The sequence below is a fragment of the Panthera onca genome, chromosome B1 (genome assembly GCF_046562875.1).
Source record: "Panthera onca isolate mPanOnc1 chromosome B1, mPanOnc1 haplotype 2, whole genome shotgun sequence".
NCBI classification, from domain to species: domain Eukaryota; kingdom Metazoa; phylum Chordata; class Mammalia; order Carnivora; family Felidae; genus Panthera; species Panthera onca.
The window spans coordinates 187,972,257-187,989,760 of record NC_138342.1 but is presented as its reverse complement, the minus strand read 5'-3'; the positions used below and the strand labels follow the sequence as shown (position 1 = coordinate 187,989,760).

At 38.4% G+C, this 17,504-nt stretch overlaps 1 protein-coding gene across 1 annotated transcript in view; it reads left to right on the top strand.

Annotated features, from left to right (window-relative positions):
* TLR3 (toll like receptor 3) overlaps nucleotides 1–17,504 on the top strand; it is a 64,595-nt gene that overhangs the window by 43,233 nt on the left and 3,858 nt on the right. Inside the window, exons 4-5 of the mRNA XM_060653006.3 lie at nucleotides 12,152–12,603; nucleotides 14,744–14,935. Of these exons, the coding sequence (XP_060508989.1) occupies nucleotides 12,163–12,603; nucleotides 14,744–14,935 (633 nt within the window). The 5' untranslated portion in view covers nucleotides 12,152–12,162. The remainder of the gene's footprint in view (nucleotides 1–12,151; nucleotides 12,604–14,743; nucleotides 14,936–17,504) is intronic.

Here is a 17,504-nt window from a genome sequence, read left to right as displayed (position 1 = left end):
AGATATACAAATGGACAATAAGCACCTAAAAAATTGTTAAACATCAGTCAGTCAGGAGATGCAAATTAAAACCATAATGAGAAATTACTACACACTCACCAGAATGACTGAAAAATAAGAGAACGGTACCAATTGTTGGTAAAGGTGTTGGTGGGAGTGTAAAATGGTACAAACTTTGCTAAAAGATCTGACAGTTTCTTTTAAATACCCAATAATTCCAATCATAGGTAATTACCTCAAGGAAATCAAGTATATATGTCCGTAAAAACATGTCCAGAGAGGTTCCTAGTAACTTCATTCTACTATAGTGAAAAACTGCACACAATCCATGTGCCTAATAATATGGGCATGGATAAAATATGATATATTCATACAGTGGAATCTCATTCGGTTAAAACAAAAATTTACAAAACAAAACTCCCACCACGTGCAACATGGATGAACTTCAGAAATACCATTTGAGTAAAAGAAGCGTTGTTTAAGTAAAGACTGACTATGATCCCATTGATAGGAGGCTATAAATCATACAACATCACCGTAGAAAACAGTCAGAGCTGTGATGGACTCTGGGAGGTGAGGATTGCCATCAATTGGGAAAGGGAGGGGAGACTCTTTAGGGTTTGGGTTGCACAGGCGTATACGTGCGTCAGCAATCAGAGAATGTGCACTAAAGATTTGTGCACTTCATCGTATGCAAATTTTATATCAGAAGAAAAACTATTAACAAATCCTGAGTTGAAGGCAGCAATGCATACTCTTTAGAGGGAGAGGTACTGATGTTGAAGTGAACTGATGATGGGTAGATGGGTAGATATATGGTAATACAAGAGTGGTCACTAAAATTCTGTGAATTGTGCTCTTGTTTAGGATTTTTCACTAGAAATGCTGGAAGAACTTAACTGTGAGACAGCCATGTTCTTTATGAATGGAAGTTAGCAAAGGCTGCTATAGGACAAGATGCAGATCTCCTATGGAGTGAAAAAAAAAAAAAAAAAAGAAAAGACATAAAATGATACATAATGCACAATTCCACTAACATGCAATACAAAAGCAGGTCAACTGAATCTTTTTTGTGTATGAAATCGTGAAGTGCTTGTCTTTGGGAAGGAGGAGGTGGTGACTGGGCGGGAGCATGAGGGAGATTTCTGAGGGGCTCATAGTGCTGTGTTTCCTGAGCAGAGTGGCGATCGGAGTGGTGAATGCACTGACGTGTGAAAATTTAACAAGCTGTACATTCACGATTTGTGTACTCTTCTGTATGCATTTAAAATATAATTGCTAAAGTTAAAAAAGTATATATAATACAAATCCTGATGCAAAAAGCTGAGCTTCTATCTGGAAGTATAGACTAAAGAGATAAAAAGGTGGAATATAAATTTAAATACAAAGATGATCACATACAAGGACCCATGTCTCCCTAAAAGTGGTTCCAAAGGAGAGAACACAGGGAAAGGAGAAGTGGCAATGACCCAAGTAATAATAGAAAAAAGAAATCTGAAAACATAGACATGAGTCTTCAGATTGAAAATGCCTTAGAGTGTACAGGTACATTTTAGAGGCAGGATTTAGCATGAAATATACCTGTGAAATTTTACATTACCAAGAAGAAAGAAAAGATACTTCCAAAAAGAAGAAGAGGAGTAAGATAAAAGTGCCTTTCATAGAAAGGAAAGAAAACCATATGGGCATGATTTCTTTTTAGGAACAATGCATATTAGAGGACAGTGGGGTAATGCCTTCATGATTCTTCATTAAAAGTATTTTGAACCTCAGATAGCCTACCTGTCAAAATCATATGACAAAAGAACAAAAACAGATGTTCAAGAACTTGCATGATAGCCCCTGATAAATATTCTGGGGAAAGAGGGGGAAGAGCCACTCGAGGAGAGACTCTAGTCAGAACAAGAATATTTCAAGAAAGAAGATACTGAAATCCATAAGATAGTGGCATTAACCCAGGAACATGGTGGAATGATTCTACAGTGATAACCAAAGAGCAGGTGTTCGACATATGCCTCCAAACTGGCCATTTAACCAAGAGTATGATTAAGAAGCTAAATGATCTTAGTATTATAGAGATGAAATCACATATAGTTCTTCTTTCAACAAGAATAAAATGGTGGAAATTATAAACTTCAAGAAAGTAACAGTCCGAATAAACAGCAACTCTACGAGGCATAATTCTGAAGAACTGATTTAGTAGACGGTAGAAGATTTCATGTTGCCTCAAAGATTCTTCTGCACTCACCTCATTGTGCTCAACTGCATCCATGTTTTATTCATCAGCAATTTTAGTTCCTTAAAAACTCTATTTAGGCAAAGATTCTGTAAATGAAAATCTTACTGCCTTTCACCTCTATGTCTGCTGCTGTGATTGTTACTAAAGTATTCTCAAATCACCCATTTAAAATATCAAACATGATTACATTTCATTTATAAGACTTACAAAGTTTTACATAAAAAAATCAAAATATTTTATGCAGTGTTTCCTAAGTAATTTTGATACAGCATATAAAATATTTTTATTAAAACTTTTAAGTTATTTTTTTTGTTTCAAGTTTTTATTTAAATTCTGGTTAGTTAATAGATAGTATAACATTAGTTTCAGTAGTAGAATTTAGTGATTCCTCCCTTACATATCACACCCAGTGCTCATCACAAGTGCTGTCCTTAATACCCACTGATTTAGCCCACCTCCCCACCCACCTCCCCTCCAGCAACCCTCAGTTTATTCTCTACAGTTAAGAGTCACTCTTATGGTTTGCTCCCCTCTCTCTTTTTTTTCTTTCCCCTATGTTCATCTTTTTATTTCTTAAATTCCGTATATGAGTGAAGTCATATGGTATTTGTCTTTCTCTGACTGACTTATTTCACTTAGCACGATACTCTCTAGCTCCATCCACGTCACTGCAGATGGCAAGATTTTGTTCTTTTTGATGGCTGAGTAATATTCCATTGTGTGTGTATGTATCTGTATGTGTGTGTGTGTGTGTGTGTGTGTGTGTGTGTGTGTATACATATACACACACACACAAATATATCACTTCTTCTTTATCCATTCATCAGTTGATGGACACTTTCCATACTTCGGTTTTGTTGATAATGCTGCTATAAACATCGAGGTGTATGTGCCCCTTCAAATCAGTATTTTTGTATTCTTTGGGTAAATAACCTAGTAGTGCAATTGCTGGGTCATAGAGAGTTCTATTTTTTACTTTTTGAGGAACCTCCATACTGTTTTCCAGAGTGGCTGCACCAGTTTGCATTCCTACCAACAATGTAAGTGGGTTCCCCTTTCTCCACATCCTCACCAACACCTGTTGTTCCCTGTGTTGTTAATTTTAGTCATTCTGACAGGTGTGAGGTGGTATCTCATCCTGGTTTTGATTTGCATTTCCCTATGGATGAGTGATGTTGAACATCTTTCCATATGTCTGTTAGCCATCTGGATGTCTTCTTTGTAAAAGTGTCTGTTCATGTTTTCTGCCCATTTCTTAACTAGATGATTTGTTTTTTTGATGTTGAATTTGATAAGTTCTTTATAGATTTCGGATACTCTCTATAAGATATGTAATTTCTAAATATCTTCTCCCATTCTGAATGTTGCCTTTTCATTTTGTTGATGGTTTCCTTTACTTTGAAGATTTTTATCTTGGCGAGGTTCCAATAATTCATGCTTGCTTTTCTTTCCCTTGCCTCGGAAGATGTGTCTAGTAGGAAATTGCCACAGCCAGTGTCAGATAGGTTGATGCCTGTGTTCTCCTTTAGGATTTTGTTGATTTCCTATTCCATCCATTTCGAATTTATTTTTGTGTATGATATATGAAAGTGGTCCAGTTTCATTCCTCTGCCTGTTTCTGTCCAGTTTTCCCAACACTGTTTATTGAAGAGAACTGTCTTTTTCCCATTGGATATTCTTTGCCGCTTTGTTGAAGATTAATTGGCCATATAGCTGTGGGCCCATTTCTGGGTTTTCTGTTCTGTTCCATTGACCAATGTGTCTGTTTTTGTGATAGTACCAATACTATCTTGATGACTACAGCTTTGTAATATAGCTTGCAGTCTGGAATTGTGATGCCTCCAGCTTTGCTTTTCTTTTTCAAGATTGTTTTGTCTATTCAGTATCCTTTGTGGTTCCATACAAATTTTAGGATTTTTTATTCCAGCTCTGTGAAAAATGTGGGTGGTATTTTGATAGGGATTAAATGTATAGTTTGCCTTGGGTAGTAGAGAGATTTTAACAATATTTGTTCTTCTAATCCATGAGCATGGAATGTTTACCATTTCTTTGGGTAACCTTCGATTTCTTTCATCAGTTTTTTATAGTTCACAGAATACAGATCTTTTACCTCTTTGGTTAGGTTTATTCCTAGGTATCTTGTTATTTTGGGTGCAATTTTAAATGGGATTTATTCCTTCATTTCTCTTTCTGCTGCTTCATTATTGGTGTATAGAAATGCAACAGATTTCTGTACATTGATTTTGTAACCTACAACTTAACTGAATTTGTGTATCAGTTCAAGCAATTTTTTTGATGGAATCTTTCTGGTTTTCTACATAGAGAACCATGTTGTCTGCAAATAGTGAAAGTTCGACCTCTTCCTTGCCAATTTGGATGCCTTGTCTTTCTTTTTGTTGTCTGATTGCTGAGGCTAGGACTTCCAGTACTATGTTCGATAACGGTGGTGAGAGTGGATATCCCTGTCTTATTCCTGACTATAGAGGAAAAGTTCTGTTTTTCCCCATTGAGGATTATATTACCTGTGGGATTCTCATATATGGACTGTGTGATGTTGCGGTATGATTACTCTATCCCTGCTTTGTTGAAGGTCGTTACCAAGAATGGACACTATACTTTGTGTAATGCTTTTTCTGTATCTATTGAAATGACCATATGGTTTTTATTGTTTCTTTTATTAATGTGGTGTAGAGCATTGATTGATTTGCAAATATTGAGCCATTTTTGCAGCCCAGGAATAAATCTCACTTGATCATGGTGAATGATTCTTTTAATATACTGTTGGATTCGATTTGCTAGTGTTTTGTTGAGAATTTTTGCGTCCATGTTCATCAGGGGTATGGCCTGTAATTCTCTTTACTGGGGTCTTTGTCTGGTTTTGGAATCAAGGTAATGCTGGCCTTGTAGAATGAGTTTGGAAGTTTTCCTTCCATTTCTATTTTTTAGAACAGTTTGAGAAGAATAGGTATTAACTCTTCTTTAAATGTTTGGTGTAATTCCCCTGAGAGGCCATCTGGCCCTGGACTTTTGTTAGGAGATTTTTTACTACTGATACAAATTCTTTGCTAGTTATCAGTCTTTTCAAATTTTCCATTTCTTCCTGTTTCAGCTTTGGTAGTTTATATGTTTCTAGGAATTTATCCTTTTCTTCCAGATTGCCTAATTTGTTGGCATTCAGCTTTACATAATATCCTGTTATGATTGTTCGTATTTCTTTGGGTGTTAGTTCTGATCTCCCCTCACCCATTCATGATTTTACTTATCTGAATGCTTTCTCTTTTCTTTTTGATAAGTTTGGCTAGGGATGGGTTTATCAGTTTTATTAATTCGTTCACAGAACCAGGCTCCAGTTTTCATTGATCTGTTGTATTGTTTTTTAGTTTCTGTATCATTTATTTCTGCTCTAATCTTTATTGTTTCCCTTCTTCACTAGCTTTAGGCTTTGTTTGTTGTTCTTTTTCTAGCTTATTCATGTATAAGATTAGGTTGTGTGTTTGAGAGCTTTCTGGCCTTTTGAGGTAGTCCTATATTGCATATACTTCCCTGTTAGGACAATTTTTGCTGCATCCCAAAGGTTTTGGACCATTGTGTTTTCATTTTCGTTTGTTTCCATGTTTTTTTAAAAAATTTATTCTTTAGTTTCCTGGTTAACTGTTCATTCTTTTTTAAAAATTTTTTTTAAATGTTTGTTTATTTTTGAGACAGAGAGCGTGAGTAGGGAGAGAAAGAGAGAGAGGGAGATACGGAATCCGAAGCAAGCTCCAGGCTCTGAGCTGTCAGAAGAGCCCAATGCGAAGCTTGAACTCACAAACTGTGAGATCCTGACCTGAGTTGAAGTCAGACACTTAACCAACTGAGCCACCCAGGTGCCCCTCTCATTCATTCTTTAATAGAATGTTCTTTAACATCCAAGTATTTGTGGTCTTTCCAAATTTTTTCCTGTGGTTCACTTCAAGTTTTGTAGTGTATGGTCAGAAAATATGCATGGTATAACTTCAGTCATTTTGTATTTGTTGAGGTCTTACTTGTGACCCAGGATATGATCTATTGTGGGGAACGTCCCATGTGCACTTATAAAGAAGATGTATTCTGCTGCTTTAGGATGAAATGCTCTGAATTTATCCGTTAAATCCATGTGGTCCAATGCGTCATTCAAAGCCATTGTTTCCTTCTTGTTTTTTTTTTTTAGATGATCTATTAATGTAAGTGGGGTGTTAAAGTCCCCTACTATTATTATATTATTATCAATGGGTTTCTTTATGTTTGCTATTAATTGATTTAATACTTTGTTTCTTCCAGTTTGGGAGCATAAATATTTACAACCGTTAGATCTTCTTGTTAGATAATCCCTTTATTTATTTATTTATTTTTTCAGGCCGGTGACGAGATGCCTATTTTTATTTATTTATTTTTATATATATAATTTATTGTCACATTGGTTTCCATACAACACCCAGTGCTCATCCCAACAGGTGCACTCCTCAGTGCCCATCACCCACTTTCCCTCACCCGCATCCCCCATCAACCCTCAGTTTGTTCTCAGTATTTAAGAGGCTCTTATGGTTTGCCTCCTTCCCTCTCTGTAACTCCCCCCACCCCCCCACTTTCTCTGCCCCGTGGTCTTCTGTTAAGTTTCTCAGGATCCACACATGAGTGAAAACATACGGTATCTGTCTTTCTCTGCCTGACTTATTTCACTTAGCATAATAGTCTCCAGGTCCATCCATGTTGCTGCAAATGCCAGATTTCATTCTTTCTCATTGCCAAGTAGTATTCCATTGGATATATAAACCACATCTTCTTTATCCATTCGTCAGTTGATGGACATTTAGGCACTTTCCATAATTTGGCTCTTGTTGAAAGTGCTGCTATAAACATTGGGGTACATGTGCCCCTATGTATCAGCACTCCTGTATCCCTTGGGTAAATTCCTAGCAGTGCTATTGCTGGGTCATAGGGTAGATCTATTTTTAATTTTTTGAGGAACCTCCACACTTTCTTCCAGAGCGGGTGCATGAGTTTGCATTCCCATCAACAGTGCAAGAGGATTCCCGTTTCTCCACATCCTCGCCAGCATCTATAGTCTCCTAATTTGTTCATTTTGGCCACTCTGACTGGCCTTGAGGTGATATCTGAGTGTGGTTTTGATTTTATTTCCCTGATGAGGAGTGACGTTGAGCATCTTTTCATGTGCCTGTTGGCCATCTGGATGTCTTCTTTAGAAAAGTATCTATTCATGTCTTCTACCCATTTCTTCACTGGATTATCTGTTTTTCGGATAGTCCCCTTTATTATGATATAGTGCCTTTCTTCCTCTCTTGTTACAGTCTTTTATTTAAAAATCTAGTTTGTCTGATACGAGTATGGCTACTTCAGCTTTCTTTTGACATTCATTAGCATGATAGATGGTTTTCCATCCCCTTACTTTCATCCTGTGTCTTTAGGTCTAAAATGAGTCCCTTGTAGGTAGCATGTAGATGGGTCTTGTTTTTGTTTTTGTTTTTTAATCCATTCTGATACCCTATGTATTTTGATTGGAGCATTTAGTCCATTTACATTCAGAGTGATTATTGATAGATATGAATTTAGTGCCATTGTATTACCTGTTAAGTCATTGTTTCTGGAGATTTTCTTTGTTCATTTCTAGCCTTTGTTGCTTTTGGCGTTCTTTTCCCACTCAAAGAGTCCCCAGTAATATTTCTTGCAGGGTTAGTTTCGTGGTCATGAACTTCTTTAGTTTGTGTTTGTCTGTGAAGCTCTTTATCTCCCCTCCCATTCTGAATGACAGCGTTGCTGGGTAAAGTTTCATGGCTGCGTGTTTTCCCAGTCAGCACATTGAATATATCCTGCCACTCCCTTCTGGCCTGCCAGGTTTCTGTGGATAAGTCTGCTGCTAACCTTATTTGTCTTCCCTTGTAAGTTAGGGACATCTTTTCCTGGGCTGCTTTTAGTATTTTTTTCCTTATCTATGTATTTTGCAAATTTTACTATGATCTGTCCTTGTGTTGGCCTGGTTTTGTTGATTTTGATGGGAGTTTTCTGTGTCTCCTAGGTTTGGATGTCTGTTTCCTTCCACAGATTAAGGAAGTTTTCATCTATAATTTGCTCAAATAAACTTTCTATCCCCTTTTCCCTCTCTTCTTCTGGGACTCCTATGATATGAATGCTATTATGTTTTATGGAGTTGCTGAGTTCCCTAAGTTTACATTTGTGATCCAATATTTTTATTTCCCTCTTCTTTTCAGCTTTATTATATTCCATAATTTTGTCTTCTATATCACTATTCATTCCTCTGCTTCTTCCATTATTGTGGTCATTACATCTAGTCAGTTTCACCTCTTGGTTATAGCAGTTTTTATTTTGGCCTGACCAGTTTTTTAGATTCTTTATCTCTGCAGTAAGAGACTTCCTGGTGTCCGTTATGCTTTTCTCAAGGCCAGCTAGTATCCTTTTTATTGTTGTTTTAAATTCTGGATCCCGCATATTGTTTGTATCTCTTTTAATTAGATCCCTGGCTGTGACCTTTTCTTGTTCTTTCTTTTGGGATGAATTCCTCCATCTTGGCATTTTTTTTCTAGGTCTCTGTCTTCTTCTGTGTTAGGAAAGCTGGATATGTTTCATGTTCCTGAGAGTAATGGCTTTATTAAGAAGAGGTCATATAGTGCTCAAGACCTAGAACTTCAGGAAGTGTTTCTGGGGTTTGCTGTGTGCACTCTGATGCTCTGTTTTGACTGCTCTTACCCTCAGGTCAGCCCTCTGCAGAGTTTCTCCTCGCCTGCAGTGGGAAGTGTGTGGACCTTAGCCAGAGTGTGGCTTGTTTTAACTAGGTGTGCTCTTGTCTGCCTGTTAAAAGAGGTCTGATCCTATTTCCACTGGAGCTGAAGCTTTGCTGCACTCTATGGTCAGTAGACTTAGTACATGCGAGGGTTTGTGCTGGCCTTCTGGGGTAGGGGCCTGCTGCTCTGGTTCTTAGTCACATTTGCCCAGGTAAAGATGTACCTGAAGAACACAGGGGTTGGGACTTGGTGTGAGTGGCTCAGGCCTCCACGGTCAGCACTGTTCTGCTCCCTGAAGTCAATGTGTGCTGATGGACAGGGGAAAAATTGGTGCCAACCTTCCCCCTTGTCCCTGAGAAGGGGAGTTTGTGTCTGCTGCTGTCCATGAAGCCCTCACAGAAGAGCTAACAATCTCCCTCTGTGTGTCCCAAGCATACCTCAGGTCCCTGCCTTCACTCTGTCTGTGTCTGGCCTGTGTGCCCACCCAGCCAGTGGGTTTTACCTCAGGCAGGCTGGCTGAGTTTCAAAACTCCAAACTTTAGGGACCCAGTGTAATGCAGACTCATGCTGGTGCTCTGGGGGAGAGTTCCACTTTCACATTGGGGCTGGTGCTGGTTTGTCCCAGAAGGGCAGCTGTACCAACACCCAGGAGCTTAGAGTTTAAGAGTAAAGTGCTGCAAAAAGCTGGCATCCAGGTCAGCTGCCCTCAGGTGAACTGTCTCTGTTCCTTTGCTAAGGAACAGGGCAGCACAATGGTGCCCACTGGCTCTTTTGTCCCCTAAGAGGCAATGCCGCCTCTCCCAAATGCACCCCAAGAAGGGGTAAATATCTCTCCCAGTGTGTCCCAAGGGATCCTCAGATCGTGCTGTCCACTCCCAGCTCTCTGCCTACCACAGAGCATCGTTGCACCCACTGGGCTCCACACCTGCCATGGCACTGACTTCTAAAAGTCCAGGCTTTGAGCTCTGCTGGTTGTAAAAACTCACAGCGATCAGCCCCACTCATTTTCTCAGTCAATGGTTTTGGGAAAGTGTTTTTCTTGTGTGATCCCCTGTGCGCTCTCACTCTCTCTCTCTCTCCTCTCTGTTTGTGATCAGGGCTCCCTCCCTTCCATAGCACCTATGATCCTTTTCTTCCCCAAAGCACATATCACCTTCCTACCTACCACGATGTCGCCTCTTGTCTCTCTCTCTAGTTGTGCAACTTATTCTCTCACCCTTATATTGATTTCTTGGGTGTTGAGAATGATTTGATGTTTATCCAGGTATGTTCAAGGGATGCGGCAAGCATAGGGGCCTCCTACCACTCCACCATCTTCTCCCCTAAAACCCCATTAAAACTTTTAAAGGCCTTTCTATTTTGTGAATGGTATGTTAGCAAATGCTTAAATTTGTTAACTTTGATTCTTTAGACCAACTAGTAGGGTAAAGTGATCCATGGATGCCTCATAACATGGAACTTTCTTTCTATTCTGAACATGAAATTGAAGGGGCCCCTGGGTGGTTCAGTTGGTTAAGTGTCCAACTCTTGATTTTGGCTCGGTTCACAATCTCACAGTTTGTGAAATTGAGCCCCGCATCAGGTTCCATGCTGACAGTGCAGAACCTGCTTGGGATTTTCTTTCTCTCCCTCTCTGTCTGCCCTTCCTACACCTGCATGTATTCTCTCTCTCTCACTCTCTCTCTCTCACTCTCTCTCTCTCTGCCTTCAAATAAATAAATAAACATTTAAAAATAAAGAAATAAATAAAATGAAATTGAAAACCAGAACAGGTTTAGAGGAATTGAGCCTCCTCAAATGAAGATCAGTTGTAGTTGTTCAGGGAAGATACTAGTTGATTCCCAGCCTGTGAGAACAGCCCTAGAGTCTGTACTGTGGCTCTCCATCTAACCCAAGGCTAGGTTAATAAGGAGCTTCTCACATCCTTCTAGCCACCATGAATTCCCTTGAATTTCAATGATTTTGCACGCTTGGCCCCCTCTTCTTGTTAATAGTTAGCTGTGATTGTCTCATGATATAATTGGCTTCTGTCTTGTATAGATTTTCCTTATGAAGTAAAACGTTTACCAAGTAGAGAATAGTTGCAATTATCTACTTATGAATCGTGGATTATTTTACTGATTAATAATAATAGTAATAACAAACGCTGGTGTGTGCCAACTACTGTAAGGCTTATCTCATTTCATCGTTGTAACAACCTATGGAAGAGCGACTTCGATTATCCAGACTTACAAGATGAGGGAATGAAGTCCTAAAAAAATGAGTTAACTTGCCGGAGGCTACCAAGCAGAAAACAGGAACACAACTCGGCAGTGTAATTCCAGGTTTTTTTTCTCCTTATCACTATGTTTCTCTACGTTGTCTTGATTCTGCAGTGAATGCTTATTTCTATAATCATAAAATTGCAAATGATATTTATTGGCTTTAGATTTTCTGAATTTATGTGGACCAAGTATGTTGGACTCGCCATAGTTTTAGGATACAAATGCTAACATTTTATATCTTCACAGTGTCAAGCCAGGGCTGTAGTTGGCAGTTTTAGGAAACGTAAATATGGAAGAAATGGGTAGAACATTCAGGGGTGCACATTTCCTATATCACATCCCGAGGATCAAGAGAAGACATCTCAAGTTGTCTGATCAATAAGACAGAGTTTTAGCTATAGTCATAAAACTTATAAATAGAACAATGGATTAAATAAATTAAAAGTGACTGAGGAAGAATTGTGAGGAGACTGATCGAATAGTGTAAGTTTCGTATCTTTACGGTGGGAAGAAACTACTCACTGTATTGACGAAACAGAAGCATAAGCGCAAACGTGTTATTTGAGTTTGTGGAGGTGACCGTGAACATTAGAAATAGAAACTGTCAGGAGGTTACCTTGAAACACTGAAGATGGGGCGGAGGTGAAGAGTGAGGAGCGAGTTTGTGTGTTCCATTTTTTACTTTTCTGTGCTACTTGAATTATTTCTATTGGAGGTACAACTTGTATAATACATACTTGTGTTTCATACCAGTTGTGAATAAAAAGATCACACGTAGTCACATTTGGTTATCTATCTTACAAGGAATATACCAATGCCTATGAAAACCTGTGTCATTAATGTTGTCCGCTACTTTGTTATGTTTCTTTTAGAGGAGGGAATCATGAGCCAGAGTTCGCCTTATATCTATTCCTTTTTGGGGCTGTTGCCCTTTTGGATACTGTGTACATCCTCTACCAACAAATGTGTTGTTAGGCACGAAGCAGCTGACTGCAGTCATCTGAAGTTGACACAAGTGCCCGATGACCTCCCAGCAAACATAACGGTGTTGAATCTCACCCATAATCAGCTCAGAAGATTACCACCTGACAACTTTACAAGATACAGCCAACTTACTACCTTGGATGGAGGATTTAACTCCATCTCAAAACTGGAGCCAGAATTGTGCCAAAAACTCCCCTTGTTGGAAATTTTGAACCTCGAACACAATGAACTATCTCGCCTTTCAGAGCGAACTTTTATCTTCTGCGTGAATTTGATGGAACTCCATCTAAGGTCCAATTCAATCCAGAAAATTGAAAACGATCCCTTTCAAAACCTGAAGGTAGGATGGAAATGTCCACCTCCATATAAGAAATTAAAAATATGTTGCCTCGTGTTAAGTTTTCAAGTCACTCATGAATCTTGAGATTTCATATCTAAGTATCAAGGTCAAGAATGAAAAATCTGATCTACCCAAACGGGAAGAGGGGCAGCTTTATGTACAAATATGGTCATTTAAGATTGGAAATCTTTTCAAAAGAGAAAATAGCATCTTACTTCACTTTCAGTCTTAAGTTTAAAGAACTCTGCCTCTCTTGCTCCCTCCCATTAAAAATACAACTCAGATACAAGAGGTAGAGATCAGAGAAGAATCTGGTCTGTCATAACCCGAGAAGAATAAGAATATATCATTAGGAACACAGCAAATAAACTCTCAATGCTGCTGATAGTACCTGAAGTAATGAAAAAACAACAACAACAACAACACACATCCAAATTCAGACTTAAATAAAGTTAACAAATTGACACATGATAAAGCAAATTGTCCAACTAAAAATTACCTACTCTTGATTTAGAAATCTCTTCATATTATTGCTTTACTAATGGCTATCCTTTTTTTCCCCTGAGTACTTTCCTTGAATTTTAAATCTGTGAAAATGTATGTGAGTGTCTCTAAATCTGAGACACTTATTAGGTACTTTTCTTGAACCAAAGCCATTTTTTTAAACTCTTTGTTTTCTTCATCACATGGACCTATACAAAATTTGGCATTCCTTGACCTCATATGCCAAGAATAATGTACAAACAAGTATGCTTAGAAACATTTGTAAAGTGACTTGCTTGCTAGTGATTTGAAATTCTCTTATGCCTCTTTAGATTCTGCAGTGGACGAAATGGCTTTGGACACAAAGGCCTCAAAATCTGGTTAGAATAATCTTTGGCAAAATGTTCTTTCATGTTGAAAACATAAATAAAAGTCTTACTCTCTTGAATACACATCATCTAAGATTTTACCCTAATATGTATCAGCTTTTCCTTACCTTTTACCTGAGTGGAAATTTACCTGTTAAAAATAGCACAAGGTGGTTAAAATGTCCCACAGCACTAACAAAACAAAAATGAATATTCTATACTCGCCATGATGCAAAATTAACATACCTATCAATCTTTCTCAAAGTAAAAATCTTTTTTAGGATTTCATGGACTTTTAAAGAAAATATTTCTTCATTTTTTTTTGTTTCATTTCTTTTTTTATTTTAATGTTTATTTACTTATTTATATTTTTTAATTATTTTTTAAATATGAAATTTATTGTCAAATTGGTTTCCATACAACACCCAGTGCTCATCCCAACAGGTGCCCTCCTCAATACCCATCACCCACCCTCCCCTCCCTCCCACGACCCATCAACCCTCAGTTTGTTCTCGGTTTTTAAGAGTCTCTTATGTTTTGGCTCCCTCCCTAACATTTTTTTCCCCCTCCCCCATGGTCTTCTGGTAAGTTTCTCAGGATCCACATAAGAGTGAAAACATATGGTATCTGTCTTTCTCTGTATGACTTATTTCACTTAGCATATTTTTGTTTCATTTCAAGGCTGATGCATGACATTATATGTTTAATAAGCCACATGAATATTCCTTACATCATAAGGAAATGCTTATTATAAATAATAAAGTAAATAAATGTTTATTATGAATCTTCCTTATATCATGAATAAATATGCTTAAATCCCTTTATTTTGGTAAGAGAAATAAAATCATTCTTTTTAAAAAATGATTCTTGGGCGCCTGAGTGGCTCAGTCAGTTGGGTGTCCGACTTTGGCTCACGTCACGATCTCATGGTTTGTGGCTTTGGGCCCCAGGTCAGGCTCTGCGTTGACAGCTCGGAGCCTGGAGCCCGCTTCGGATTCTATGTCTTCCTCTCTATCTCTGCCCCTCCTCGCTCATACTCTGTCTCTGTCTCTCGAAAATAAATAAACATTAAAAAAATTTTTTTAAATAATTCTTGAAGTGAGAAACAAACCCTTGTAACAATGTTATTTTTGATCACCACGAAAATTTTTCATTACCTCTACTGTCAATTGTCTATAGAATAATAGAGAGGTGACACTTTTGCTGTAATTTCTAAGATTCAGGTACATTTAAAGGAACTATTTTTGGTGGCAAGACTCTAACTTGTATGCATCTTTTTTCTCTCTCAGAATTTAATCAAATTAGATCTATCTCATAATGGTTTGTCATCTACCAAATTAGGAAGTCAGCCCCAACTGGAAAATCTCCAAGAGCTCCTGTTATCAAATAATAAAATTAACATCCTGAGACGTGAAGGACTGGATTTCCTTGGCAATTCTTCTTTGAAGAAATTAGAATTGTCATCAAATCCAATTAAAGAGGTAAGAAGTCAGGTAAAATGATTTCGTGTTCTACCTTTAAGTGTGGGCAATCCCTAACTGTGTCACAGGGGTAAGAATCTAAAGATCCCTAGAGAAAGGGGTAATAATGTTTGCCATGCTTTCCAAAAGTCCTTCACACTTACTGCTTGGGGCCATTGATGTCCTCCTCGCAAAAAGAAACACTGGTAGCAATTGGGGGCTGGAGCTCCGCTATCTAACAGAAGTGGGTTAAAATCCGTGTTCCAGTTATAAGAACCTTGGGGAGCCTACATAACCTTTCTGGGTCTTAGCTTCCTCACTTGTAAAGTGGGAATACTATCTATGGCACAAAATCTCTGAAAGAATTAAAACAGCATGATAGTTAAGAGCACAGGCTGTAGAGTTGGGCGAGCTGGCTCCCCTTCTGGGCTTTCTCTCCTAATACTTGTGTAATCAGGCAAATTATTCAAGTTCTTTGCGCTCCAGTTCCCCAGGTGTAAAGTTAGTATAATAATAACACTACTTCATAGGCTGTATGGTAAAGAATTTAGCACCGTATCTCACATAAGTGCTCCATAAATGATAACTAGCATTAGATTATTATGAAAATCTTCTGATAATGGAATATACTTCTTATAATGGAATACACCTAATTAACCTTCTCTTTAGATGCATGGTATTCATTTCAGTAACTACTTTCATATACAGGTATGTTTGTATTTTATTCCTTTACAGGCTGAGAATAAGAATATTGGAAATCGTAAACTAAGTCAGATTTTCAAAAGATGTATCAACTTACAGACATAAAAATAGACTGTGTATTTGTCCTGAGATGATAAAATATAAACAAGCAAACATTTTATGTAATATTCATGCTAATTATTGAACAACATTTTTTTGTTTGTTTAGAACATTTATTGTAGAAATCTTACAATATATGCAAGTAATGACGGGGGAGATAAAAATCATCCAAAAACCCATAGTCCAGAGACAACCAATGTTGGGTATTTTTATCTCTAGCTTTTCTCCAAGTGATAATAAGAAAAAGCAACAGCCACTGAAATTCAGAGCACAAATTCAAAAGACACCGTATGTTGGACACTATATATATATATATATATATATATATATATATATATATATATATAGTTTATATATATATGTAGTTTATATATATGCATATATATTTATAATTTATTGTATATATTCATAAATTTAAATTTATTATTTATTATAATTTATTTATAATATCTATATATTTATTTACATATAAATATATATTTATTAAATACATATATTTACATAGTCCTGTAACCAACTTATTCTTTTTTGAAAGTTTATTTATTTATTCGAGAGAGAGAGAGAGAGCAGGGGAGAGAGAGAAAGAATCCCAAGTAAGCTCCACACTATCAGCAAAGAGCTGGATGTGGGGCTCAATCTCACGAATCACGAGATCATGACCTGAGCCGAAATCAGGAGTCGGACACTTGACCGACTGAGCCATGCAGGCGTCCCGTCACCAATTGATTCGTATCATCATTTTACCCAAGGGTAAATTGAGATGAAGCAGGGTTGAGGAACTTGTCCAAGGTCTCACATGTGACAGTCTGGTGACAGAACTGGGTCTCTGGCAGTGTTAGATCGGAGCCCATGCTCTTAACAGCTGTGCTGTATTGCCTCCCATAGGCAACGGTGTATCCTCCCATTAAAAAGTCATCTCACGTCATGAGCATTCTCCGTGTCATTGAGAATTATTCAAAAACTCAATTTTGATTACTGCAACATAATGTTATCATGGAAGTTCACCCTAATGAACTGAACAATTTCCTGCTCTGTAGTCCAATTCACTTTACTTACAACCAAATTTGCCTTATCGCCCATTAGCCCTAACAGCTCACAAATGACACAGGAGGAATCAGAGCCTCTTTGCTCTCCTGGTGTTTAACCACCCAGGCCTGGCTCCGACCCTCTCGGGATTCCTTCTCTCCTTGCCTTCTGTCCTCTTGTTCTGGGGCAGAATCCCACAGCAGACAAGGCTTCTGGTGAGGGAGTGGGGGCAGAGCGGAAGGGAGCTGGAGGCACTGTCGTGCAATAACATCAGGAGAAAACCCGGGCTGGACAGACAAAGAGGAAGGCTGGAACTCAGAGCTACAGAAGGGAAGGTGCGCGTCACTGTTGCATAATAAAATCCACCCGTTCATTCCCCACGTGTTCACTGAGAACAGTGGTCAGCGAGACAGAAACAGCATCTGCCCCAGTGGTCACCTTACAAAGAGTTTATTAATTACGATCATATTCAGTGTGATCAAGTAAAAATACTAGGGACCTCACCTAGACTGGGAGGTCAGGGAGGGCCCCCTGAAAAGGAGGCCATTGAATGCTGGGCAGAAGGTAAGCAGCGGCCAGGAAAGGTGGGGGACTGCCCCCGGAGGTGGGTGTCGCAGGCACAGAGTAAGGAGCTGTGCAGTAGAGGGATGGAGAGTAAACCCAGAGAAGATGGTGAAGGGGAAAGGGGCGGAGTAAAGAATTGTGTTTAAGCTTCTCTAGAGTCATGCGGACCCCACCGTGTTTTGGTTATTAACCTCTTTTT